Source organism: Falco rusticolus, chromosome 6 (genome assembly GCF_015220075.1).
Source record: "Falco rusticolus isolate bFalRus1 chromosome 6, bFalRus1.pri, whole genome shotgun sequence".
Lineage (NCBI taxonomy): Eukaryota > Metazoa > Chordata > Aves > Falconiformes > Falconidae > Falco > Falco rusticolus.
Window position 1 is genome coordinate 43,541,031 of NC_051192.1, and position 26,972 is coordinate 43,568,002.

Genomic DNA, 26,972 nt, shown 5'->3' on the forward strand with positions numbered 1-26,972 from the left:
TCAAATTTGAATGTTTTAATGGTCCTTGCAGGAGAAAAAAATATTAAAAAATAGTACAAAACTGATACAGAAATGTTTGTTACACAATATCCTGATTACTCTCTATTCCTTTTTAAATATACCGAGGTAACATTAACATGTAACTGCCTAATGCCCTTTAAAATTCATTTTAATTTAACAGTTGTTTTCACCCTTAGCCGCTTCTGGGGGGTGCACCTGTAATCCTAAAAATGACCAACAAAGCAAAACTCATAAGAGTTATTTCCTCCTTCGATTCCTCAGTTACCGTAGATCCTCTGCAGACTGTATTTGCATGGGTAATGACGACTCATGAAGACGAATAATTCTGAAGGTGACTTCTCTATTAAATGATGTACTAAGTGGGACATCATCAGTTTCCAGCAAATGCCTGCTTTTCTTCATTTTGTAAGCTCACCTTATTGGGCATCTACTTTAGTCTGTCCACTGAATGCCTGGCACCAGCTAAATGCTATGAATGTAGTTAATATTCCTCTTTCTGCTATGTATCATGTTGTCTTTAGATTGCTGCAAACTGAACACCACAGACATTTGTAGCATAAACACTGAAGAAGCTACGCTAACTAGGGACTGAAGCTATGAAAAGAAATATGAGCTTCCAAGGACAGAAAAATTGCCCGTAACTTCCCAAATTCCATTAAAACATCCTTGTCTTTCCTTAAACAGTTCAATCAAAATCTCCCTGAAAGCTCACAGGATGTTAAATGAGAAGGCATTACAAAACTTCCCATTACCAGTCGTGGCAGTAGGGCCCAGGTCTGTTCCTAGCACTTCTGATACGAAACCTAACGCACACGTGCAAAAAAGGTCCTCAGCTAAAAGATCGCACTCAAACCAGGTAACAGAGAGAACTGAAAAAGGGAAACACTGCATCATCCCTTTATCACGAATGGAAAACCAAGACACTGGGACATGAAGCAATTCATTGTCACACTGAAAGCCTACAGTAAGCCACGTGAGATCTTAACTTTAGAGCACTCAATCCAGCTCCCATTAAACTGTAATTCATGTAACTGATAATATTCCTATAAATTAGTGATACATACATAAGAAAAAGTGTCAACACAGATAAAATGCCTGGTTCCCCTGACTCTTCTGAAATCACATCATCGATGAGTTTAAATGAGAACTCCAAATCCCTTCCAACAGGAAACGAAGTGGGAATGCTTCACATCTGAAGCAGTGCATAGCACGGAAACAGAAGCATGTCAGACAAAGTGCTCAGGTGATGAGATACAGTAAGAAGGAGAAAATAGAGATGCAATGAGGGATCAAGGTTTATAGAAGTTAATATACTTTCCCCTGATCTCTGCAAAACGAGGAGAAGGAAGAAGGAATTTACAGATCAGCAAGCACATAACACGAACTATCACCATAAAATTCCATGGTTTGTGACTTTACTGGTTTACTTACAAATATCTTAGCATGAGCTCAAAAGATAAAACAGCACATTTGCATAACTAGCCATGATTCTAAAAGAATACAGCCTTTTTCAGCATTGTCCAACTATTTCAAGTTAAAAATCTTTGGACACAAAGTTAAGCACTGGCTTAAGTGCCTAGAGAAATGAGGTGATGGTGTGTGCAAGAGCTGGGCCATTCTAGAATAAAGAGTAACTTGAATGTAGGAGACATTATGCTTTGTGGGAAGAGACAGAAAAATTGAATATGAAAGGCTATGTAAGTGCACACAGAATGCTTATTTTGTGATAATCTAATCCTAGATAGGCCGATTTCAGCACAACTACCAGGAACTATCAACCATTTTGATTTAGAATCTGCTTTACTTCACAAGTGCGATTTCATCAGGACTTACACCCATTATCTGCTTGGGAACAAAATTTGTGTCCTTGAAAACTTGTGCTTTTATCTTGTACTCTGTATCACACTCAGGATGAACACATGCCTCAAAGGAAGGGAATGATGAACTTGCATAACCTCTGAGACTGAAATTATTTCATCTTTAGCACGGAAGGCCAGATTGCCACATCTTGTAATTGATTGCTTTTCATAGTTATATAATTATAAGCTAAAGAAACCTGATAAAGGTAGAATAGTTTGTTTTCTGTGTTGAAAAAAAGATTTTTCAAGAGCAAAGAATAAAATGGCCTTTTCATATCCTGCAAAGCAAAATTAATCTCTTAAGGCAGAGGTGTACTTTTTTAATGTGACGACACATTGATTTTTGGAGGCAACTACAATGCAGCTTTGTTTTGTATAAAACTTCCATACAAATCATGTCTTTGAGTCTTCTTTTGTTTAAACAGTGCAGTAATTCAATAATACAGTTTCAAAGTTCATATAAAATAAAAACAGATAAGGAGACAAATCAAGGATGAGTAGCTATTTACACCTATATCCTGACTGTTCAACAGGGACTTAAAAGTGCTGTAAATTTTAGCCTGTTTAATAATGTCAAGCTAAATATCATACTGGACTAAAATCAGTCAGACATCAGGAAGACCACAATTAAAACTTCAAGGATCATGGGGACAAGATATTTACTCGGACAACACCCAGGCTTATGGACACTCATCTGTAGGCATTAAAATATGGTTTAAAACAGATAAACAAAACACCACGGAAATCTGTCTCAGATAAAAATCTTGCAGGTGGGAAAACATACTTGCTTTAAGAAAACCTAATTAAAAACCATGGAAGGTATCATACCTCACAGCGCTAATGAAAAATCTACCTTCTGCTTCTATCAAAAATGTGAAGTGCTGCTGAAAGTAAATGGGAGGAAGGAGAATCTCAAGGAATGATTTGTGAAAGATAACACATACTATTTCAGAGGATTAAATTCCTTTGTGTGAAATCTTTTGAAATTTGCCAAAGGTAACTCCATCAAGTAAGAGCTTGCTGGTAGGAGGGTATTTTCTATATAACATTTTCCTAGCTTTTAATAGGAAACTCTGGGAAATCAACACACTTTCATGAAATGCCAGGTTTTTTAAACATTTGAATAGCATCACACATTCTAGGATAGGGAAAAAAAAAAGTTTTCATTAGAAAAACAAAGCAAAAATCTCACAAGCTCAGCTACCCTGAACCACAATGTCAGGAAAACAGAAACCTAGGAAATAGAAACTTAAACTGAACAGAAGGACAAACTAGTGGTGTGTTTTAACATAACAGACTTTAAAACCGGTTACTGCTTTATCAATCACAGTTAGACAAAGTAAGCAAATGATCAAGCTTACATTAAGTATTGTTTTTCAACTCATCTTTCATTTTTTTACAAGTGTTTGCATTATTTTCTGTTTCTTCATATTTGCCTTATTCATTCCTTGTCATGTAGGCACAACTGCAACTATGCACTCACATGTGCTTAAATTTAAGCACATAAATTCCAATTATGTTAATCAGACTAGTCATGTTTTATGTGCTTGGCTGTATTAGCATCTAGTTTCTTCTATTTCATATTAATCATAAAAAGGAGTGGTTAAAGCAAATAGCATAATCAATGGGCAAAGCAGGTCAATTTTCGAAGTATTAATGAGAAATCAAAGGCATTTATTATGATAACAGTTAAAGCACTGCTGAGTATCTAAATGAGCACTCTCGCAGCTAAACATGTCTCCAATGGACATACTCCAACAGATTACTTTTATGCTTTTATTGTCAGCATTGCCCTTCAACCTTGTCAAATGTGGTTTGATCCTAAAAACCACCAAGGATGAATAAAAGTGTACAAAAGAAGGCAGGAGAGCTGTAATTTACATAGCATATTTAAGTAATGTTTAATTATTGCTTTCAGATGGCCATGACTGAAACGTTAGATGCACAAAGCAACTGTGCCATCAGCAGCTACCAAAACACCATCCATCCCATCCGCCATCAGTTTACACAGAAGATAAAAGGGAAAAACGTGCTATCTGCTTTATAATAGTAGCATAATTTGAACTGGCAGGAACTGGTCATAAGTTTTCTTAAATTCATCAGCCTGCTCCCTGACAAGGAATGGCCTAGTAATTTCCAAACCATCTTTACTAGAGGAAAAGCTAATCTAACTATAAATAACTCCTTTTGACTAAATTCTACCACAAGGTTATTCTCCTTTCTAATGATTTCTATAGTTGGGCAGTGTATTTTTTTTCCTATAACTAACTTTCTGTTCTCTCAAAATTAGCACAGACAGGTACTGATCATGAGGTAGAGGTGACAACTTTGACTCGGCTCCCCAGCTGGTTTGAGGGGTGCCTTCCCACCCTCTCGAGGGGCTGGCTGAGCAGGAGAAGCATCTGCTCCCACCACCAGAGCCGATGGCCCTGTGTGCCACAGGCCATTTACCAAGCACTTCATTCAACATCAAGCAGGAATTTGGGAAACAGGTGAGGCAGACAGCTCACCAGTCCAGGAACAGCTTCTATCATAACTAAGCCTTGCTCTCCACAGCGATCTCCGAGTTACCATACGTTAATGTCTCTAGTGTCAGAGTTGAGTATTTAAGATATGCTTTAGAAAAACAATTTGTTGGGGATATAGAACATGCCTGGAGCAATGACGGGGAGCTGTGATGCCTTGATAATCACAAAAACCCCAGTAATGCAGACCCTTTTCTGAGTCAGTTCCTTTCATACTTTCACACACAAGTTCAAATTTGCAGAGTAACTGTAAAATACAAACGTTTTACAGAAGACATACATAGCTCCTGCTCTCAAAATCTCATCCCTTTTCTAGGCAGTAAAACGTTTGCCATGTTAGAGATTGAGAATTGGATATAAGAAGCAATTTTGTTGACTCCTTTCAAATAATACTATGATTTCTCCTGGGTCTCTCAGATTTTTATAAGGGTTTTAAAAAAAAGATAGAAGGGCTGTAAAATAAGATGAGAAGCAGCCGTTTTTTCAAGGTTTGTCAAGTTGCCAGGAGAGCTGTTTCACAGCAGGACAAGTATGAGATGTTGTATTTCAAAGAAACTCCTTCGAGAAGCATCACTTTGCTGGGACTTTGTTACAGGCATGCCCACTGGCAGACAAGCAACAGTAAGGTGGGTGGCTTATGACACAAGCATGTGAAAAAAGTGTTTTCTTGATACCTGTGAGTATCTTTAAGAAAGCTGACCACTGCAAACTGATACCGTTCACTGAGCAGTACACCCTCCCCTGAAAAACTCCCAGGAAAGGTTGCATTTCGCTGTGACAGGAATGAGAACTTTCTGCACCCGCATTTACTTGGCCAGCAAAGAGGTGGACAGATGAGCTCCGCGTTCCTTCCCAGCCCACCGCTATAGCAACTTACGCTTTCCCAGAACAGCCCACATATCAAACACAGCTGACAGAGCTGCTGAGCAGCCCTATACACAGCATGGGCACCGTGGAGCAGGAAAGCAGCCATTGCGCTGCAGGTGCCCCTCCTGGTGCTGTGGCCTGACATGGGGACATTTACAACGGCAGTGCAAAACATGGAAAAATAAAATTACTGTTAGAAAGACTGCTGAAGTTAAAACTATTTTAATTTTTGTTTTTAAGTTATTTAGATCAGAAAAAAAGAGTATTTTGCTAATTTATTTAGTGTTGGTTTTCATTTGTATTTTTTGTGTTGGTTTTTTTTTTCCTGTAGCTAGGTTTACTTTTACTAAAATAACTTAAACATACTATTTGGAATTAAATAGAACCATTATACTTTTTGATGAGAGGACATGGTATATCAACATAAATTTATTTAGCAATAATATAGATTAATACACATTCAGATCTTGATTTCTTACATCTAAGAATTACAAATACGTTATCTTATTTTCAAGGTGATAATTTTTAATTATCTTCAATTCTCACTCTTTCAATCCATGTACAGTCATTGTTTATAAATAATATTTGAAGACTCAATGGAAATTCTATTTGCTTTGTAGTCACCTGTGCAATGAAGTTTGTCTTCTGCTTTACACAGGCAACACAGTTTTCTTTGGTCCATCTGTAAGTATTCCTTCAACTGCCATGTGAATAAAGTGTTGTACAAAAGCCCACCCATCTCCTTATTCCCCCGACTGCTGTGGACAGTGGCCTTTAAGCTCTCCCACTACACGTAGCCATGTGTCTCCACCCAAGCTGTCTCTGAAGCCATCCCACTTGCCACCTCTCCAGTTACTATTCACTACACGTTAAAATGCTGCTTCTCTTCTGTCTCAACAGGAGTTGAATAGCCTGATCTAGAAAATCTGGAAGCTGAGACAGTTTTCCTTCTCGTTGCTACAAGAGTAGTGCAGATGCTGAGCTCCTGACAGGAGGAAGGAACCGCATGAGATTTTACCATACTGACATGCCCTCAGTAACATGGTGGCCAAATAGTAAAGAAATAGAAGAATCCAAGATGGACACACAAAAATATGAAGTTACAAAGACCTGTCCAGATGTGCATGCTGGATGTACTGCATCTGATAAAGGTAATTCAAGGAGCAACCAAACAGCATAACCTCTATCAGATCAAATCTGGGTATTGCTGTGTGGAAAGTACTCTTCGTACCTCCTTCACACAAACAATTCAACATGAGGAAAAAGACTTAGGAGTTTCTTTCTTTGCTGATATACATAAAACTAAAAAACATGCCTCTTTCCTACTGTTTGGGACAAATTAGGATTTCTGTTAATAGGCTCAATGAAAAAAACACTAGTTGCTTGGGGTTTTAAAGCAACAGTAATAAAAAACACCTTATTGAAACTGTATTTGACAAGACTGCATGCCCACGTAAAAACTGAAAATATATTTATACTCTAAAAGCCCAAAGAGGTGTAAAACCAGATTCTCCTTTACATCCTTCCTTTAATTCACAGTAAAAAACATAACCAAATCCATACTCTGCAGAGAATACTACAATCACATTGTTCTTGAACAGAGTGAGAAGATATTCACTGTAGTATGAGGGGAAAAAACAGTATTAGAACTTCAGAGAAGAACCGCAAAAGATCTTAATAGAGAGGAATAACAAATTAGTCACTAACAATGAAGGTTATCACATTAAAATCTCTAGTTTCCTGGCATTTCCTTCCACATTTCAGCATTGTAAAACCATGGGTTGCTCTTGATGCACTGAGTACAAAGCACTGTTAAAAAAACCTAAAATACAAAATCCAACTAGCATTCCAATGTGTTAAAGGTAACACTGGATTAAAGAAACTAATTGTAGATAGAACACTCTCATGAAGGCAAATCTCGGCTGGCCCAAACTGTACACACATTGATTTTATTATGACTGAGATTAAGATTTTAGTAAAGCAAAGCAGACCTCAAATCACTTGCTCTTTTAGATACAAACCTCCTTTCATCACCCCTCCTCCCAGCCATTGTAAGTTGGTAAAAATGAGGCTAATGGTAAGCCAGTACAAATCTTACACTTCAAACCTATTGTAGTAGCAACTAGACATTGCATTTCCCTGCAGAACCCACGTCGTTCTGTAAGAACAGCCCCCAGAGTCAGAGACATCAAAGGCTTTAGCTACCTTACTGGCATCTGAGCACTCTTTCAGGCAGAGATGCTGTTTATCCAGAAAAGAACGAACTGCTGGGCTTTATTTATATATATATCTCTCTAAAATGAGCTGCCTAAGTCATTGGTTTCCAGCTAGTGCATCCCAGACACCAATGGACTACGGTTTAGAGTCAGGGATGAAGTACCTAAGGAAAGCAAATCCCGCCACAAATAGGCTGAAATTTGCTGCTTGACATTAAAGTGACCAATTAACTTTAAAACATTTTCACGGGTCTCAACAGGCTGAAGAAGCTTCAAAACTCGAGTCTACACCAGTTATCTAAATCAATGTTCTCTAGGGCTGGTTTGACATTTTCCTACTTCTACATGGACAATCAGCTGGGGAGTCAGAGGAAGAGCATAGGAAAATGTCTGTAAATACAGAAGAAAAGGTTTTTAGGGCAACTGCAGTTTTGAGTTTATGTTTTCACCTAAGAGCTACAAAAATAAGACTCAGTTGGAATGATGAAAGGTTCTTCTTACAAGCAATAATACAATAAAATATTTTTAAAGCTTTGGGAACCAAAGTAAGACATTTAATTACTGTGTGACTCAGCTAGAAATGAGTTTGGCCTGCTAGAAATAAGCAAAAATCAAGTTGTATTGATACAACGATCTTGATTCCAGAAAGATGTTGGAAAAAAACCACGATGTTTTTGAAAACAGTTACAAATAGGAGACATTACAAAGCAGAAACATATTAACATGAAATTGAGCGAACGTGTATTTCAGTGATTTATGGCAGGCTAATTCACAGAATTAAGCACTTACTCTAACAATCAAGCATTAGAAACTCAGATAGCCAGACATAAGGGTAAAATCAAACACAGGATGAAAGTGCTTCACCAAAGGACAAAAAAAATCCTTCAAAGTGGTATTATGCAACTGTATCATACTGATGATAAATCTATATTAATGTTTACATTGTGAAACTAAACTACAGATTGTTTTTTCCCTCCTTTCCTTAAGATAATTCTTGCAGAAATCAAAGCCACTTAGGTGCCACAGCTGTATGGTCCTACATGTTAAACTTACGAAGTACTTTTACGTCTTAGAAAATAGTACCTGTGATGTATTTTACATTAAGCTACCCAAACCATATATGAAATGTGCTCATGTTTTCAATACAAAGTATTTTTGAATGTTACTCTTTAGATATAAATAATTTTCAAGTTGTATGATGTTATAATTTTCATGTTCTATGATCACTATTGTAATTCATGGTTAAAATAAAGAGTACATAAAGGCAATGATTTCATTAAGAAATCTTTCAGATGAGTGCAGTAAAATAAATACTACCCATTTTGAGCAAATTTGTAAGTGATTAGAGTCAACGGATTGTCTTATTAGAGTTCACCATATAAATGACCACACTATGGAAAAAAATGTTTAAAGCATTCATAGTATTTCTCACAGAACTGATGTGCGAGACTGGTTTATAGCTGAAAATGGAAGATTACAGCTACTTTCCCATTTCTGAACTGTTGCCATTGGTAGGATATGCAGATGGACATCAAAACAGAGACTTCAAATGGGACTGCACAGACAGGCGCTGTAACAACTCTCAAGGAATGGTAAGACACCCGCAGCCCTGCCAGGAGGCAGGAGATGGCTGTCAGGGGAAGGGGAATCCCTGCTGGAGAGATGGGATTTGAAGAAGAGCTGTTACCAAGAGCTGCCAATCTCCCCCAGAGCGGTACCCGATTACCTGTCAGCACACTGATTTCCTACACAGCTGGTAATAAAACAACATGAGCAGTCTAAAAACAATGAAAACACCTATCTGATGAAATGCATCACTCACCAGAGGCATGTTATCCAGAAGTATCAAAAACATATGAATGTGTTTACAACATTCCTAGTCTGGGAACAGGTTTTATCAATATTTTACAGGGTTAGAACACTCCTATAATCGTGTCCAGAGAAGGATCAGATATATTAATCTAAGTATGTACAAGGCCATGAACGTTACTCCTCAAAGAAAACCAATCTCACTGAGGGTCTATGTAAACGTAGAGAAGTAATACACAGAAACTGACAGGATCAAAGTCATCCTAGAGAAAGCCCTGAAAAATCTACAAAGCACCTCAAATCCTAACCCCCAGCACTACAGTAGACCATTTTGGGTAAAAGCTCTTTACCTAGTTCTTTCCAGAGGCATACTTGGCCAGTTCCCTTCCAGAAATGGTATGTTACGTGGTAAAAGACCAAGAGTACTCAACATAATAAAACATACAGAACAGTAGTTAAATAAAGCATTTATATACACAGGGGAAAAAAAAAAATCTAAAGAATGAAAAGCAGATTCCCTTAGCTACATTTCTTAACCGTGCTCTCCCAACCATGTTTCTCTGACTAATAAAATAAAAAGTGTTTCAGGATCAAGCAGAGCAGCAGCACTCTGGCAAAAAGAAGCCCAGGACTTGTAAAAGGAAACAAACTTTAAAAAAATTATCTAAGTCCTTGAACTATTCTGTAATGGGTGGCACTGCTGGCTGGTGGGAGTGGGGAGGGAGGACAGCAGCCGGCGGCAGAGCCCCCGTGCTAAGTAACACGGGTTAGTGTCAGGAGTGGTTTTGTTGTGGTCAGTCAAAAAAGCAGAGCAATACCTCACCATCCACCTTCACAGATCTTCCTCATAAAATACCACAGTGATAAACAACTAAGATTCACCAACATTTTTTAAAGAAGGCTTTGATCTGTGAGAATGATGACCACGTAATCCTTGTTAATTATAGCAAGTGTTTAAATGCCAGGTGTGTAGGGGCTTGTGCACTACACCCTGAGCCTGGCATGCAATAGAGGGGGAAAATTACCCCCCGTTAGCATGGACGCGCACGAATCGGATGGAAAAATAACGATCTGAAGCACAACGGCGAATTATTTGCGACTCATCTTTGAGCCATGGGGCAGCTCCCCTGACCAGGGCGCCAAGGGGCAGCTGCCGCAGCTGGCTGCACAGTGCCCACCACCCACGGCCTGCCAAAGGCATTTAATAAAAGTAGAAGCAAAATCCAGGAAAGAAAAGCCATCCTAACCGCCAGGAACAGTAAAAAAAAGAGATAACGAAGCTACTTTCAAACATTAAAAGAAATAAACATTTGAAAAAAACTTTTGATTTTGGTAATACAAAAAGAAAATTATTGGGTAGGATCCCTTGCTCAAAGATATTCCTTCTAGGTGGCAAATTACTGGTCCTATATTTTTACTGTAGGTTCTTCACTGTTGCTTAAGTCTCCTTGCATTTTTCAAAAAGACTTTAAAATAAGCATTTAGTTCAATTTCAGTATTCTGCTCTTTTTCAAGAGAACAGAATCATCATAAAAATCTTAGCAAAGAAACTGAAGTCAGTGATTACTTATTTTAAAAAAAGCCAGGTATTTTACTACCAGCTATTTCAGCTAGTTTTTCATTACTGTTTCTATCAAACTAAGACAGACACCCTATTCTCATGAACATAGGACTGATTCAGCATTTTTTGTTTTCAGAATCACCTTTTCCCTTTAATGTAACTTTTACCAACATCACAGCTTGCAATGACCATTTCTCCTTAGTTTACAAGGCCCCCCTCGACTGTTCACAGGGTTATACATGAACCTCCACGGCCTGTAAAGCTGACATAACCTGAACTCCTGCATGTCTGAAATTACCAAAACCTAGAGCAAAACAAAATGCCAAAGTTTAACAGTGTTAATCCTCAAGAGCAGCCAGCTAGTTAGGCACCAATTCTACTTTATAACCTCAGGAGAACACACATAAACCCCAGCAACTTCACTTAATATCCCTCACAAATCCTTTGATTTCACAGTTCTTCAAAACCACTGAAATCTCCTGTTTCTGCTGAGAATTCTAAAAACATATTTAATCAGTACTAAAACACTAAAGAAAGAAGTATCAAATCTCAAGTTTGTTGCATCACTAAAAATCAACAACTGCTTAGAATGTTTTAGAATATGCAACACTTGCACTTTTGCAAGAGGAGCTTCTATACAATTTAATTTTTACAAAACCAGGATCTCTTAAAAGAAAAATCCCATGATATTCTGTTACATGACAGCTTGCTACTGCCTATAGATTTGATTACGAACGTATTCATCATTTGAGAGTGCAGAAAAAAGTATTAAATCATTAACCACAGGTAAGGTGACTGAGCTTCACAGCTCTCTCCTGTTCCTGCATACAACTCACTTGGTCCTGCTAGAACAGATTTCCCAGTTCCTGTGCTATTCTGTTGTTGCTTGGCTGCTCATTTTTGCATCCTGCTCTCACTCCATTATGTTGTGATACACTCAGATGGAAATAAATGCATAAACCATTGCTTTGGAGAGAAGAAAGTTAATAAACTACTAATAATTTTTTTTAAGGAGCACACTGTACATAGAACCAATGTACAGGGATACAGCATACAAACAATAAAGGATAAAAGTTGAAAGAACAAAAAGAAACTAATCCAAATTTCTTATACTACAGTCTGTACAGCCAAAACATAGGTGTTTGTTTAAAGACATACTGTGATCCAATAAAGATTTAACTGCCACCTGAAAACAAAAAATTTAACAGCAGTGGTGCAGTCACCATATCAATTACTTCTGTGAGCAAGGGATATGCAACTCCTCTCACTACTTTTGTACTCATTTAGCTCCACTTCATGCAGGAGAGAATGAAACTGTGAAAGAGCAATAGCGTTGTTTTTTTAAGAAGAGACAGAGAAAGGTGTACGTGGAAAGAGTGTCTGCCTCATGTCACAGGCAAGACCCTGCAACACCCAGGATCTGTGTACTTCACAGGTAATAGTAGGAGTTAAGAGTTTTGCTTGGTATTTTAAGTGTTCAGACGGCAGAACTCGCCATGCTTCACAAAAGGGATAGCCAACTGCTGGCTTCATAATTCATATCAGGTCCCTAAGCCCCAGTAGAAATGATAATTAAAGAGGGGAGCAACTTATCCAGCTGCCATTCTTGTCTTCGTACACCCATGGGCTCGCTGCAAAGCCAAGTTCAGAAACTGGATAAAGCATCCTGGCAAGGCAGGCTCATTTTTTGCATGCTCCTCTTGCTGCACGTACCCTGAGAAGCTGCTTTTCACAGAAGTTGCAAAATTATCTTCTGGACCTTCCCTCTTAAGAAGGTGAGAAAGTAGGCTACAGTGGCTGGCTGCTCACCACTGCTTTACATAGGTAGGGAAAGCATAAGAAATAACAAGAGTTTATGGAAACTGTTCCCCCCAAACCCACCAAAACTTCACTTTGTTTGAAGATACTGGAAACCATGCTATAATAATAATTGTTGAAATACTCACTGCAAAGAGCTTTTACCAAAGAAAAGAAATGAGTGAAAACACAAACTGGGGAAGTATTTCATCACTGCAGTAGAGATTTTGTGCCAAAAGAAAATCCACCAAACTTCCTATTTCAAACTCTTTAGAAATGGAAAGCAATAGCATCAGAAGGATTCAGAAGGCCACTGGAGGAGACCTAAGAACATCTTGGGAACAGCGATGACAACAGGATGTAGCACTTTTGTGCCAGCAGTTACCAAGCATGGTCAAGACCACACGAGGAATGGGAAAGCAAATGCAAGCAAATGGTATCTGAGGTATCCACCTACTACTAGTATTTCAGAAGGTAAGAATCCTGCAGAGTTTCAGAATTTAACTCTTGGCCTTTTCCCAGAAAGTGAGACCTAGAAACGGGAATCACATGCTTATAGTATCTTCAAATCCAGTTCTGTTCCAGAACAATCCAAACCAGCACCTACAGTGGTTTACTCACAGAATGGTCTGGGTCGGAAAGGACCTTAAAGATCACCTAGCTCCAACCCTCCTGCCATGGCCAGGGACACCTCCCACTAAACCAGGTTGTTCAAACCTCATCTCTCATCTTTCTTGCTTGTAGCAGGGATCCTTTCAAGTACAGCACCTGGCTCATAAACCTGACTCGCCAGCAATGATTAACTCAACAAACACGTTAACATCAAATACTTCTCCGATTTGTAAGTATTAACCATGTGACAAAGTTCAGTATGACAAGACTGTTCTGCTGCCTGCTGTGGTAATACTGTCATTGTGGCTCAGGCAGAAAAGAAAACCTTGATCCCTCGGTGAGTGGGAGCCTTGTGCTATACGGCTCAAGACAACACCGCCTGCCTGCGCACCTGTAAGGCACAGCTTTTGTCTATCACAATCCGCCACAGCATCATTTTTAATAGTACAAGGCTGGAAACTTCCACCAAACAGCTTAAAAGTCTGATGTAGCCAACCAAATGTTTCATAGCAAGCTAAATTTGAATGCTTAGTATTTAGATTTTTAAATATTCACCTTATTTTCACATATGATGTGCATTTAAGTCTATACATGAACACACCCGTGTCTAACTGACTCCTTTGACACAGCAAGAGCGGAAGACAAAAGAAAGATGCATCAGCTGCAAGAACACCGTGAGTGTAACATGTACAGCAAGAGGAAGAGTTCATACTGTACTTTGTCTCCTTTTATATGGCGTAGACTGTAAATACTGTGGCTATGCTTTCCCGAAGCTCCTACAAAATGGATATATACACATACATCAACTGTTGAACAATAATAAATTCTAATGTACAGTGTTATCTTGCAGCATGTAGCTCAAGTCAATGGTAGGCAATTACTGCAAGACAAGATGTATAATTTCAAAGCTGTTATTATAAAATACTTAACAGGTCCCAGTTCTGAAAAAATGTATTAAGACAAAAGGACAACAGTAAAATTCCTTGAGAAAAGCCTCTAAGAAAATATAATTTTCAAATAGATAGCTTTCCAAAAGAGCCAATCAGATGGTAAAACAGACTAGGAATTAAAACCTTTCCAGTTCTCTAGCAGACTTTCTTTGGGTCTTATTTTCTTACCCATAAAATACTAAGAAATGTTGAGAAAATTGCTTTCACATATTGGTTCCTTTTGGATTTATGTTTGCTTGCTTTTCTGTATCAAGATGAGAGCCATTTAGAACAAATTAATTCTCAAAGTTGGGAAAAATTAAATTCTTCATAATTTTCAAATTGTTGGTTGAATTTCTTCACAGTGCATAAGAAAGACTAAAGTATCTGGTGACAAGGTCACCATGGAGAAGGGAAATGCAAGACCTTGGTATTTGCAACAGTGTGCAAGTGTTGCATGGGACAGCTCCCGAGGTTGCTCTAACTTGTGCACAACTTTTCGAGTTGCATATCAGAGTGTAAACTGCTAGGTGGTGTGAAAAATGCCATTTTAGTTATATTCTTGAACATACTGGAACCAGATTATCATGACAAAAATATGTAATTTTGGATAAAAATTTTATTTTTTTTTATTACATGTCATCCATTCTTATTTCTATTCTGGTTAATACAGAAATGTAAACTTTTTGTTGGAGAAGGAGATTTATTGAGAAGAGTTAGGCAATGCATTCTAAAATGAAGAAAACTATTAACCTAGTGCATTCATTTTTCTTTAAATCATTTGAAGAAAAAAAAGCTATTTAAAAGAAACACAACCTTTCAAAAAAACATTAAGCGGACAGGGAGAAGGAAAGCTAGAGGACATAATGGATTCTAAACAAAACAGTGACTGTGTATTACAGGGCTGCTCTATGTACTGCAGTGAAGAGATCCATTTAGAAAGTACGATCATTTGGGAAAGCCAGAAGATAAGACCAATACATTTAAATTTAACTAGCTTTAATTTGCTTGCTTGCTTTCACTCCATGAATTTCCTAGCACAGGACTATGCAAGTACAGCACTTCAAATTTCTTTCAGACATTTTGTACAATCTATTCCACCATATTCTCAGAATCTCAAAACAATCTTTATTAGGGCTGCCAGCTCACAAATACTTACATAGGGGAACAGGATTTCAAAGAAAAAAAAAAATCATCCCCTAGAAGGCTATGGGCTTAAAAGCAGTAAGAAAAGAAAAAAGAGGGAAAAAAAAAAAAATCATGAAACTAGAACCGGATAATCTTCTAGTATCTGCTTTTCTAAAGGCTGTTGAAGAAGAAACCGAGACACACAAAACAAAGCATTTAAAATTCTGGATCCAATGAAGCTAATCGCCATATCCCACTGGTAAACAACTGAGGCTATATATCACATACTGGTTTACAATGGTAGCTGAAGTAGCATCATTTTAAAGTCTCTAGAAATAATATGAAAGGTAATGTCATGACTTGCATCAAGAAAATCGTATTTTCTATGGATAGCAGAAAGCAAATGATACTGTAACTAGGACCTTCCATACCAGGGTACAGTTGTGAAATGCACCCTTTTGACTACTGAGAGTAATCAGTAATTATCTCTGTACTAAGTAGACACTCCTCAACAGCAACTTTTTATATTGGTGGTTCACACAATTCAGTAATCTCCCCTTTTGATTTCTCTGATGATTTTGCCCCAAACAACATCACTCCCAACTTCTCCCAGCTGTCTGTGGCTATATTACAATGATGTAATATGTCTGATATATTACATGATAGACAAAATACATATGCACTAATCAGAATATCCTCTAATCAGCATACAGAGCGTAACCCTGAACAAGGTCAGTATTTGGACTGGGAGGTAAAACAAATGAGGAACAAAAAAAAGTCTTGGATTTTACACCGACACCTCAGCTCAGCACATTCTTTCCAAGTGAGACAGTTCTTTATGATGGTTTTACCTGGGTTCTGCGGTACTGACTACTTAAAAACACCCAAACAGGTATATTAAATATTTGTATCAAGTTATTTCTCCAAGAACCTCATAATCTTAAAAATATTTACAGTTTCCTAGGTTCTGTGGGTTTAGTTGGGTTTTAGTTTTGTTGGGGTTTTTTTGTTTGTTTTTAATTAAGGTATGAGCAATATTAAGGAAAATGCTCAGGACTACCTAAAATCTTTGTATACTTGCTTGTTGATTACTGAATATTTAATAAGAACATGTGCATCAACTTCTATAAAATCAAAAAAGAGAAAGGTTTATTCCCATTTCAAATTAGGCTTACAAGCTATTGCCTCTGAAACTATCTGGTCTACATACAGATCCAATCTGCACAGTGGTTTTCACATCTGCTAGGATTTGCCATTTCACGCCACTTTCCTTTTCTCTAGTGGTTCTGACCATGCAATGAGGATTGCAGGGGTAAAGCACGTATAGAGTGTACATCCAGAAAAGGCAGACAGTATGCACAAAACACTTAAAAGACTGTATTTCAATATTCTATATAACTAACATTTTTATCCTAATCACGTCAAGGTTTTACATTCTAATAATGGATGCTTAACTTCTTTTATCAATTCACAGAACCACAGCCGACCAAATTAATATTTTAAATATGGTGATTTTTTTAAATCAACATGAAATTTGAGAAGATGCCATTATTTTGCTTTTCTTAAGTAATAAAACTCTAAATTTATCAGCAAGCACTTCAGATCATATTTGGTATTTCACTTCCAATCACAGATAGCTTGAACAGTAAGGTTCTCAATAGTGAATTACCTATATTGGTAGTCATACTACTACCATGGTAGAAATCCATGAGTTTGAAGAGGAAGACTTTTGATTGTCCCAGACTATGCATATCAATTATGCATCTGAATTGCATAATTCAAAGGTATTTCTACTTTGTGGTATGAGGAATTTTGTGATGGCACCACCTGACAAGATAATATATTGCAAGCGCATGAAAATAAACGAAATATTAACTGGACAGACTAGTATAATTTCCAGTAAACATTTCAAAAGTTGAGTGGCATTTAGTATTTATTTATTTACACTACTGAAACGACAAAGATTTTTCTTGAAGAAAATCACTAAACCCCAAACTACATTTCAAATTCTACAAACAAAAATTTATTGTTTTTATCTAAAATTTGAAATATATGGTCCTTTTCAGAGGGAAAAACTTAAGGCACACTTAAAACTGCATTTCACTGCATTGCTGAATGAGATCTGATTACTTCAGAAACAGCATAAATCTAAAGTAATTTTTTCCCTTGATCAACTGAAGTGATAATGACAGAGCTTCCTTTGACTAGACGAAGGCAGACAGATTTTTAGAAAGGACTCTTTAACACCAAGATTATTTCTACTTAGTTCCTACCATTATCAGGAAAAAGCTATGTTTCTTATTTTGCCAGATGTAATTATAATATGATCTCTCTGTGTGGAAGTGGCATTCAGATCCAAAGTCCCTGCATATATGGCCCATGTAAATCCTACCAATCTACATCTGAGTTAACAATTCTATATCCATTTAATACTCTTCACCTATTAAGGATTTTTTGCATTGGCTTGCACACAATTATAACGCTCCAGTATACACATCAATACGGCTGTGAAGTTCACACTAGTTTTAGAAGTACATCAATTCATCTACCTTCAAGAACTTCACATTTTTTCTGCATTTCAACAGAAAGTCTGATACATGTTAATGTGAATATACATCCATTATAACATCGATATGCATACAGAAAATCATTCAAGAAGAAAACTGCGGCATTAAAGCATTAAATCAGGAAGGAAAAGATGTTCAACCACCCTATCTACAGGTTAGAATACTCTCTGACCATATTTTTTTTTTGTAAAGCACAAAACAGTCTCTTGTCTGAGGGCATTAGTATGATTTCATCTGATAGGAAGAAGAGAAAAATTAAAAGCAACACTAGTGAGTTAACTTAAAAGAAAAATGACAAAGTACAGAATAAGATCAGTTAAACTAGTGACACCAGTAATATCACTGTTACTATACAAGTGCTGAAACGTGCATTTTAAACTTCCTAAAAAGAGAAAATACATTCATCTTCAACTGTACAACTTATCTCAATCCAGCCCAGACCACTAGTTCTTCCTTTCCTCTAATCTTTGGCAGCAGGGTATCTAAAAGATACTGAGACTAGGACACTGAAGGAGACTACCCTTTTACATCAAGTTTGTGAAGATAGAAAGGAATACAAGCATAATGGCAAACACAATTTTACAGCTTACCACCTTCAACAAAAAAACTGTTCACAGACTTTCAGACCATCCCACCACCAGCAAGAATCACTTTTCTAATCCCATACACCTTTGCTGTAAGTTATTACTCTTCATGAATTTTCTTTTTAGACGTTCTACTTGACTTTTCTTGACTATGAATTATCATGTACATATGTTCATAAAATTTAAAATGTTTACTGAGTACCTAACAAACTTGTACAGACTAAGTAGAATGAATAACATCACTAAGACAACCCTTCAAGGAGAAACATAAGCCTAGTTATAATTAAAGTATTCCAAGATTATATTCTCTTTGCCACTGTGAAGTTTCTGCTGATGTGAATGAATACAGTAAAGCAACATGGTGGCAAGATGTTTTTGCCATTCTTGTCCAAATAAACAGCTTCAAATTAAAGAATATCCTGCTTTATGACTTTTAAAACATTCTCATCTACACAAGTAGATGGCTTCACAGTACATGCTTACTTGTGAAAGCTCAACAAGCGAGACTAATGTAAAATTCAAAGAATCAGCAATAGCTGTCAAAAGGGAAAGATCCTTTCATTACCTGACTTAGTAACAAAAAATTGTCCTAGTTATTCTTGATGACTCCTGATACTCTGAATAGATTTTAAGATTATATCTGTTCATCTCCCATTATCAAGAGAGAAAAAAAGGCACCCTTACTATTATGTTTAAATATATTCCTGAAAATACAAATGAAATCTGGGATCCTTTTTTTACCAGTTTCAAATCAAATGACCCGTAAATTTGAGTTAGGGTAGCATGAATCAAGAAAATGAGTATTTTAAGTGTTGACTGGCATAACGTATCCTTGCACATCTTCAAAACTGCTTACAATGTATTTTGAGAGAATTCAGCAATAAATTGGCTTATTTTATAAATACGTTCTATAAACAGTTTATTTGATAATTTTCTAACTGTGCTTAACTAATGCCTATACAGGCTTAATTACAGTATTCCTATCTTGCCATATTCAGGACAAGAGCACCTTAACTTCATAAAGTCATTTACATCACTGAAATGGCTTGAAGAATGGTATAGTACTCTACTGAAGCAAAGGAATCTAACAGGCTATTCCCTTGAGTTTGTAATAATGTGAAACACTACATATAAAAATGAAAGTGTACCAGTATTTCACAGGAAAAGGCTTCAACAAAGAAAGCATGTCTTATTGGAAAAAAGGCTGTATTTCATCTTTGTAATCTTTGTGGATGCAGCATTCTGCTCAAATACAGTACAGAATCACAGGGAGTTTAAAAAGCTAATAAACACACCAAACTTACTAATGCATAAAGTTTCCAAGTAAATACGCACGCCTAAATTTATTGTGTTCCCTGTAAAACTACCTGAAATATTTTTCAAGATGTATATAACTTATGAATATAGCAGGTCAGCTTCTGCTGTTGCTAGAATTGACACCTTTCATCACTAGAGCAAGCTCTGAACAGGCATAAACAGAACTGCTGCCTAAATACCTGGTGCCCCCCAATCTTCTTTCTCTCCCCTTCTCATTCTTTCCTTTGCATCAGCAGTAACTACATGTCACTACCATGAACCACATCAAAGACCTGGCCTGGATTTCAGGACAGCCCCTTTCAGTGCGCGTGTTGGCTTACGATGGCTTAATCTACCCTGAGAAAGGAAAGTCTTCACTCACACTCTGAAAGATTGAAACACTCCTATGAGCAAGATAAAGAAATAACACTTGGTTTGGTAATATTAAGTCCCTCCTGACTTTCTGAATATGACTATTTTTGTAGTATTTGTCTGCAAACATGATGCAACCGAAGCCTGTGCAATAAAAGTTCATTCTACAAAAAAATAAAATGGTAGTTAGAAATTGATGGTGTAACACATATGTTCAGTAGCCAATTTATTAATGCTTGAAAGATGTTAACAAAGATTAAAAAAATCATTAAATACATTGTTTTATACCACTACCAACCAAATTGTTTAACATTTCTCACCTGGTAATTTACCTAAACCATCATGCTATCAGCAATTTAGCATACTGTCAGTCCCAGTTTAGAAAAAGGAAAATAGATAAAACTTTCAGTTTCAAAGAAGGTTTTAACAAAATGTTTGAGAAGTAAAGCTACTGCCAATATGTGTTTGATTTGAGTATTTATGTGGTCTATGACTGAAGCCTTTTCAAACTGCACACATTAAAATAAAATCCCTTAAGTTCATAAAGTATCCTTATAGCTATTTTGCGCGTTTGGACTTTCACACAACCCTATCCGCCTGACCAGACTACTACATAGGTGATGCAGCATCATCAGTCAAGTTCTTTGAACCAGTCTGCCCAGGAAGGTACTTTTACCTTAAATGTTGTTCAACTCAAAACCCGAAACATGTTCTGGTAATAAACACATGGGCAAGGTCTATTACAGAGCAACAGTTATTTAATGCATACCTCACTACATCCTAATGACTACTACTTGCACAGTAGGTAAAGAATCATTCGTTCAAGTCCACTCTTTCCAAGGACTACCTTCATTAAGCTGACAGTTTGTTTACTATCCGGAATAAAAGTCCCTGTAATTGAAAAACCAAACCATGACACAGCATGAAAAAATACCCCACCTCCCAGAGGAAGAGGGCAACACACACATGCGTAACTTGCTTCTACGTTCAAAGGCATGCTTATGCTTTACACTCATGTGGCATTCTCATACTTTCATTCCTTTGAGGGAAGCAGAAGGGGAATTAAAACTTGCATGTTAATGCTTTAATGTTAAAGATCAAAATTCTAACTGGAGCTAAAAGTGTTTCTTCTACCAAAGGGATATTCATGTAACAGGATCTATCCTTGGATCTTATTACACAAAACAACTTTCTCCAAACTGAGTGAAAGAATGCTTTCAGACACAGAATTTTAACAAAAATTATGTTGAAAAAAGTTGGTGAAATGCACTTCAGTGGAACAAATTGAAAATCTGACATTGCCCTATAGCCAAATCTTTCATCGCCAATTTAAAGGATACACAAGCAGCAAAGTACGTGAAACAGGAGATAACAGTGCTACTGATTTACCTAAGCAGCCAATTCGTCTCAACAATTTAACAAGAAGTTCTACTTCAATATTAAACCACCAAAACACAAAGCCCCTCTTATTTCTGTTAAAAACATATAAGGTTTTTTAGATCAACAACAGCTTTATACTTTTTGTGCAACATTTCTGGACTTTGAGTCACTAAAAACAAATAACCACAAAGTACTTGAACACTACCACTATCTATCCAGAATATATTACAAAATAAGACAATGCAAATACTTGCTTAAATTTTGGTTTCATGCACATCTGCATTTTAAGAAATAAGCTAAAATCCTACTGTACGTTTTTACAGTATATCACATTCCACCTTCCAGAAGTAGTAAGAACATTGTAACAATGAGCATGAGAAGGTAAATATAAGCTTGACCATACTGCAGCAAAGTAAGGTTTATCTTACTACCTAAAGAAGGTGAAAAGCAAATTTTTACAACCTAGTTTCATTTCAATTTTATTGAACTGTCTACAATATTCTGTGAGTGTGTGCACACACACAGGCACGCACAGAAAAAGTGGTATCTACAAACAGTTTACACAAATATTTACATACATATGTTATTTACATAAACTAGTATGACTGCATGACTTTGGATGTAAAAACCATACGCTTCTTGCACATGTAACTGTTGCATTGGTCTTACAAATGTAATATAAACCTTTTGCAACAACTAGCTAAGCACATATCATAGCTGATTCCAAGTTTTTAGAGCTTGCAGGTTTTTAAAAAAAATACAATACCTAGAACACTGTTATCAAACAAATATGCTTTATTGGCATCTAAAAACAAAATGCACCCAACATTAAAATGTATTTTTTCATTTTTTTAAACCCACTGCAGTACGAGGAACAAATCACAAACACTTACTTTAGAGAAAACAGAGACTATAGTGTAGATTTTACAAAATCACTTTTAATCTCTGTGTTATGCTCCTTAAATAACATGGGCCGTTTCTTTTTCTGCCGAATTGTAGGAACATAAAATATCACAGCTTTGTCTATACTTTAAAATTCTGCAGCAGCCTAAAAACACGGACAAGATACACCAGCACCTGTTTCAAGTATAACAATTTTGATAGCCAACCTAAGGGTAGTATCTAAAAAATTCCATTTTCTTCCATAGGAAGTCTTTGTTTGACAAGCTGTTCTTTTATCTTTTGTGAAATTAAAAGCAAGTGGGGGCAAGTTTATGCTTTACCAGAGAAATAAAAAAAAAGTTTACCTACCATGTTCAAATTAAGAACAGTGTTCTATACAAGTCAGTTGTACAGTTATTTAAGTGAAAGATGAACATTAACATTAGATTAACTTAATTCTGGCAGACAAAAGTGAACTGCTACGGTCCAGTCAGCCATTTATCTATTACAGAGAGATGACAACTTTACAAAAGGTATCTTTTACCTACTGAGTGATGAGTTATGTCCCCTCAGTTTCTGTGCTTTCTACCACTGGTTCACTTTCTATATCAGCTTCTGTGTCACTCTTCTCTTTGTTTATCTCGACGGAAGATGTCAGTTTTTCATAAAGTTCTGGATCATCCTGCACCTGTGCAGTCGGTGGCTGACTTTCTGTCTCTGTATTTTCACCGTTTACCTGGGGCATATTATCGGCTTTGCGTTGGGAAGTGGCCCCATCAAAATATTCAAAAACCCGTGGATGTGGAGGGGGGATCCAGTTGTTTGACATTCTGTCTCTTCCAAACCTGTTCCCATTAATTTCTCTGCAAAAATTAAAATCTCTGTCATCCCTATCCCTCTGTCTTTCCCAGGGTCTTCTGCGGTCATCAAAATCTCTGTGAGCATCTTGTTCAAATCCTCTGTTCCAATTGGGACCACTTCTACTATCAAACCTATAGTTTACATGCCGAAACCTCTCTCTGTCTTCATGGAAGCCTTTAGGGCCACCATAAATAGGGAAGGCATGGTGCTCTCTTTCATCATAATCTCCTCTCTGTCCCCAGTGCTTGTCTGAATTGAAACCAAAATGCTCTCTTCGACCAAGGTTATCCATACCTGGTCTTCCAAAATTCTCTCTCATGTCTACATGTGGTCTTGCAAAGTGTTCTCGTCCATCTACTGGAGGTCTTCCTATACCCTCTCTTGGATCAACTGGTGGTCGTCCAACAGAATCTCTGACATCCACTGGAGACGGTCTGCTAAGATTATCTCTGTTTTCCACTGGAGGAAAGCGATAATCTCTATCTCCTTCCTGCTGAATGTTATCGCCTCCAAGTGGTAGTCTTTTCTCTGGATTAGGAATGCTATCAATATTTTGTCTTCCTGGTGTTCCAAAAGGTCTTTCTGTCTGATTAAAAATATCTCCTGGAGGAAAAGGACCTCGAGGTGGTGGGTGAAGAGATGGATCAAGGATCGCTGGAGGAGGAATACTACGCTGCGGTGGCATTCCTGGCTGCATTAATGGAAACCTTGGTCCAGGCGAATGGGGCATTAGGCCTGGACGGATATCTATAAGAGGCATTCCCGGCATCCTTTGACTACTAATATTTAAATGAGGCATGTTTTGAACCCCAGCTGGATGCTGCATTGCCAGAAGTCCAGAACTACTTGAAATATTTGGTGGCGGCACTCCCATAAGTCCAGAACTACTTGAAACATTGGGTGGTGGCATTATGAGAAGCCCAGAGTTGCTTGACACACACGGTGGCTGTACTCCTGCCAGAACTCCTGAGCTGCTTGAGACACTGGGTGGCTGCATTCCCGTCAGCAGGCCAGGGCTGCTTGAGACACTGGGTGGATGCACTCCAGCTAGAAGCCCTGAGCTACTTGAGACATTTGGTGGTTGCACTCCAGCCATAAGTCCAGAGCTACTCGAGACGCTGGTTGGCTGAACTCCACCAGCAAGAGAAGAGCCACTGGAGACAGTAGGTAGCTGCACTCCTCCTGCAAGACCAGAACTGCTTGAAACAGTTGGTGGTGGCACTCCTCCTACAAGTCCAGAGCTGCTTGAAACACTAGGTGGCTGTACTCCCCCTGCAAGTCCAGAGCCACTTGAGACACTGGGTGGCTGCCCTTCTCCAGTAAGCCCAGAACTGCTTGAGACGCTGGGTGGCTGCACTCCTCCAACAAGTCCAGAGCTACTCGAGACATCATTTTGCACTAAAATGCAGCAAGCAGAAGAACAGTTACCAGAAAACGCCAGTGTAACACATAGCATTCAAAACAAAATGCAGCTTAATCCATATTCAGTTAATGCATTCAGTGATGATACTGCTGACAAGGTCTTTCTCAGTTTCTATAACGAACATACATCATTTTAATCACAATTAGTGATAAAAAGACCTTATGCCACAGAAATAAACATCTCTACATAGCAAAGAATGTAAAGCAGCTTAAAATCGACAAGCCCCACAGCCATCACCCAATTATGCAAGGGAAGTGTTAAAATCTTTCATGCAATTCTACACATTTTATACCATCCTACCCTCTTCTGCTCCTTTCCATTGTCACTTGTGTAGTAAGAGCGCACTTTTAAGAAGCTTTCTAAAGGGCTCCCCGTGCCAGCTTTACTTTGAGTCTACAAAGAAAACATCCCTGAGCATAAGCTGGTAGAAATCAATGATCAGATGATGACAATGATGGTTCTCACCAGTCCTCCAACTTAAACTGAAAATTATACCTAGCCTAAACCCTCCTACTCTGTAGTTATTAGTGTAGTGGATCACAATCTGGAGGAAAAAAACCCTCAGAAGTATGATTCTTCCTGTATGCAATCATATCAGACGATAAAGACATTTCTTACCAGATCTGTTGTTCTCACTGGAAGAAATCTGAAGGTCTGTAAGATGTGACCCCTTTTCATCTGATTCTGGTTTGTTGATTGGCAGAGGATTAAAAACACTTCCAGCAGATAATGTTGGAGTAGCTAGATTGCTAGTAACTGTGCCAACTGGTAGAACAAGGCTAGTAAAAGGAACATCCTTCATCGTCTCTTGTGCAATTGGTAATGGAGGCTGTACTAAAGCTGTAGAGAAATAACAGAAGTGTATCACAGTAATCACATATTCAGGCCTTCAAGATGTTTGGCAGAGGTCAGGCTGATAAATCAAATTAAGTGAAATTAATTACCCTAAGTGTTACATTTTTAAGAATTTCTTATCCTCAACTAGCACTGTTAATATTTAATTTTTTTGTAGAGACCATGAACTGTAGGCAACCTAAGCAATCTGTATTCAACAGATATTTTAAAACATACAGTTTTTAAAAATGAATACAGTTAAAAGGCTAAACAAAACCAAATTATTATGAATTATTCAGTGACCAACACCAAACAGCTCAAGTAACAGATGTATGTTACAGACAGGTTCACATATTGAATTATGCATACATATAATATATATCTAATTTGCTCGAACTTTTTTCAGTAACCCCATGGTAAGTATCATTTTTCTGTCAACTTGAAGAGCTCCGTAAATCCTTTTCCTCAATATCTGCTTAAACCAGCTGAACAATAACTTCCATGTTGGTTTTTTCCATTACACAGGATACATTTCATTAACAGGTAGTATATCAAACAATTAGGCTTTCCATAACACACAAACAACTATTAGACGAATCAAACTTACGTGTTGGAACAACTGGTGGGACAACAGGTGGCGGGACAACAGGTGGTGGAACCACAGGAGGAACTGGGGGAGGCATATAACCTATATGGGAAAAAATGACAAATTATTACAAGAGAAGCAAATAAAGTTTTGCAGTAAAAGATTGTCTGCATTATTGATCGTGAAAAGCTGCATCATGAAGACTAGCAAAAACCAAATATATGGGAAAAGGCAACAGTGGTTACTGTTTTTAAAGTATCTGTTTTGCAGATGATCTGCACGTGCACCTTCAAAAGTAATTTCTGCCAGCAATATCCAAAGAAAAAAATTAAAGAGTTGCAAAAATTTCCAAAAGAAAGGAGATTATTCTTAAGGATTTTTAATCCTTCATTTTTATCAAAGTTTAAAAAATGATAAAATCTGGTGTAATTCCTATTCTTCACAGAATACACTGGTAAAAATAATATTTAGACATAAGTAATTTTAATCTAGTATCATATTTAAGATTCAAAGATCAACTGGCTTAATCAGTAACCAGCAGCTGATGGAAAACTACACAAAGCAAAATGGATGCAGAAGAATGCATTAGGTATACTCATTATATCCTCAACTTCATTTTTACTAACTTACCTGGCGGTGGCTGTGAAGGGTTGAAACTCGCTCGCAAGAAGGGTGGAGGAGGAATTGCACTATAACCAGGAGGAGGGACAGACATTGTGACAGGAAACGCAGGTGGAACCAAGCTAACAGCAGGCACAGCTGGAGCTACTGGAATCTTATTTCATGGAAAGAAAAAACAAGCAACTTCAATATTTAATGATATTCAATGAGGAATTGAAAAAAGGATAAATTGACTCAACTGT

General features: G+C 37.4%; 1 protein-coding gene across 11 annotated transcripts in view; it reads right to left on the bottom strand.

Annotated features, from left to right (window-relative positions):
- SCAF8 (SR-related CTD associated factor 8) overlaps positions 1 to 26,972 on the bottom strand; it is a 167,135-nt gene that overhangs the window by 86,519 nt on the left and 53,644 nt on the right. For 7 of the 11 annotated variants that reach the window (XM_037391117.1, XM_037391114.1, XM_037391118.1 and 4 more), the window contains 4 exons: positions 26,740 to 26,884; positions 26,131 to 26,211; positions 25,308 to 25,529; positions 14,798 to 24,664 (listed from right to left, as the gene is read on the bottom strand). In XM_037391117.1, coding sequence (XP_037247014.1) covers positions 22,965 to 24,664; positions 25,308 to 25,529; positions 26,131 to 26,211; positions 26,740 to 26,884 — 2,148 coding nt within the window. In that variant the 3' untranslated portion in view covers positions 14,798 to 22,964. Of the gene's footprint in view, positions 1 to 14,797; positions 24,665 to 25,307; positions 25,530 to 26,130; positions 26,212 to 26,739; positions 26,885 to 26,972 lie in introns of those variants that run through there. The other 4 variants (XM_037391115.1, XM_037391116.1, XM_037391122.1 and 1 more) reach the window with 2 other exon arrangements.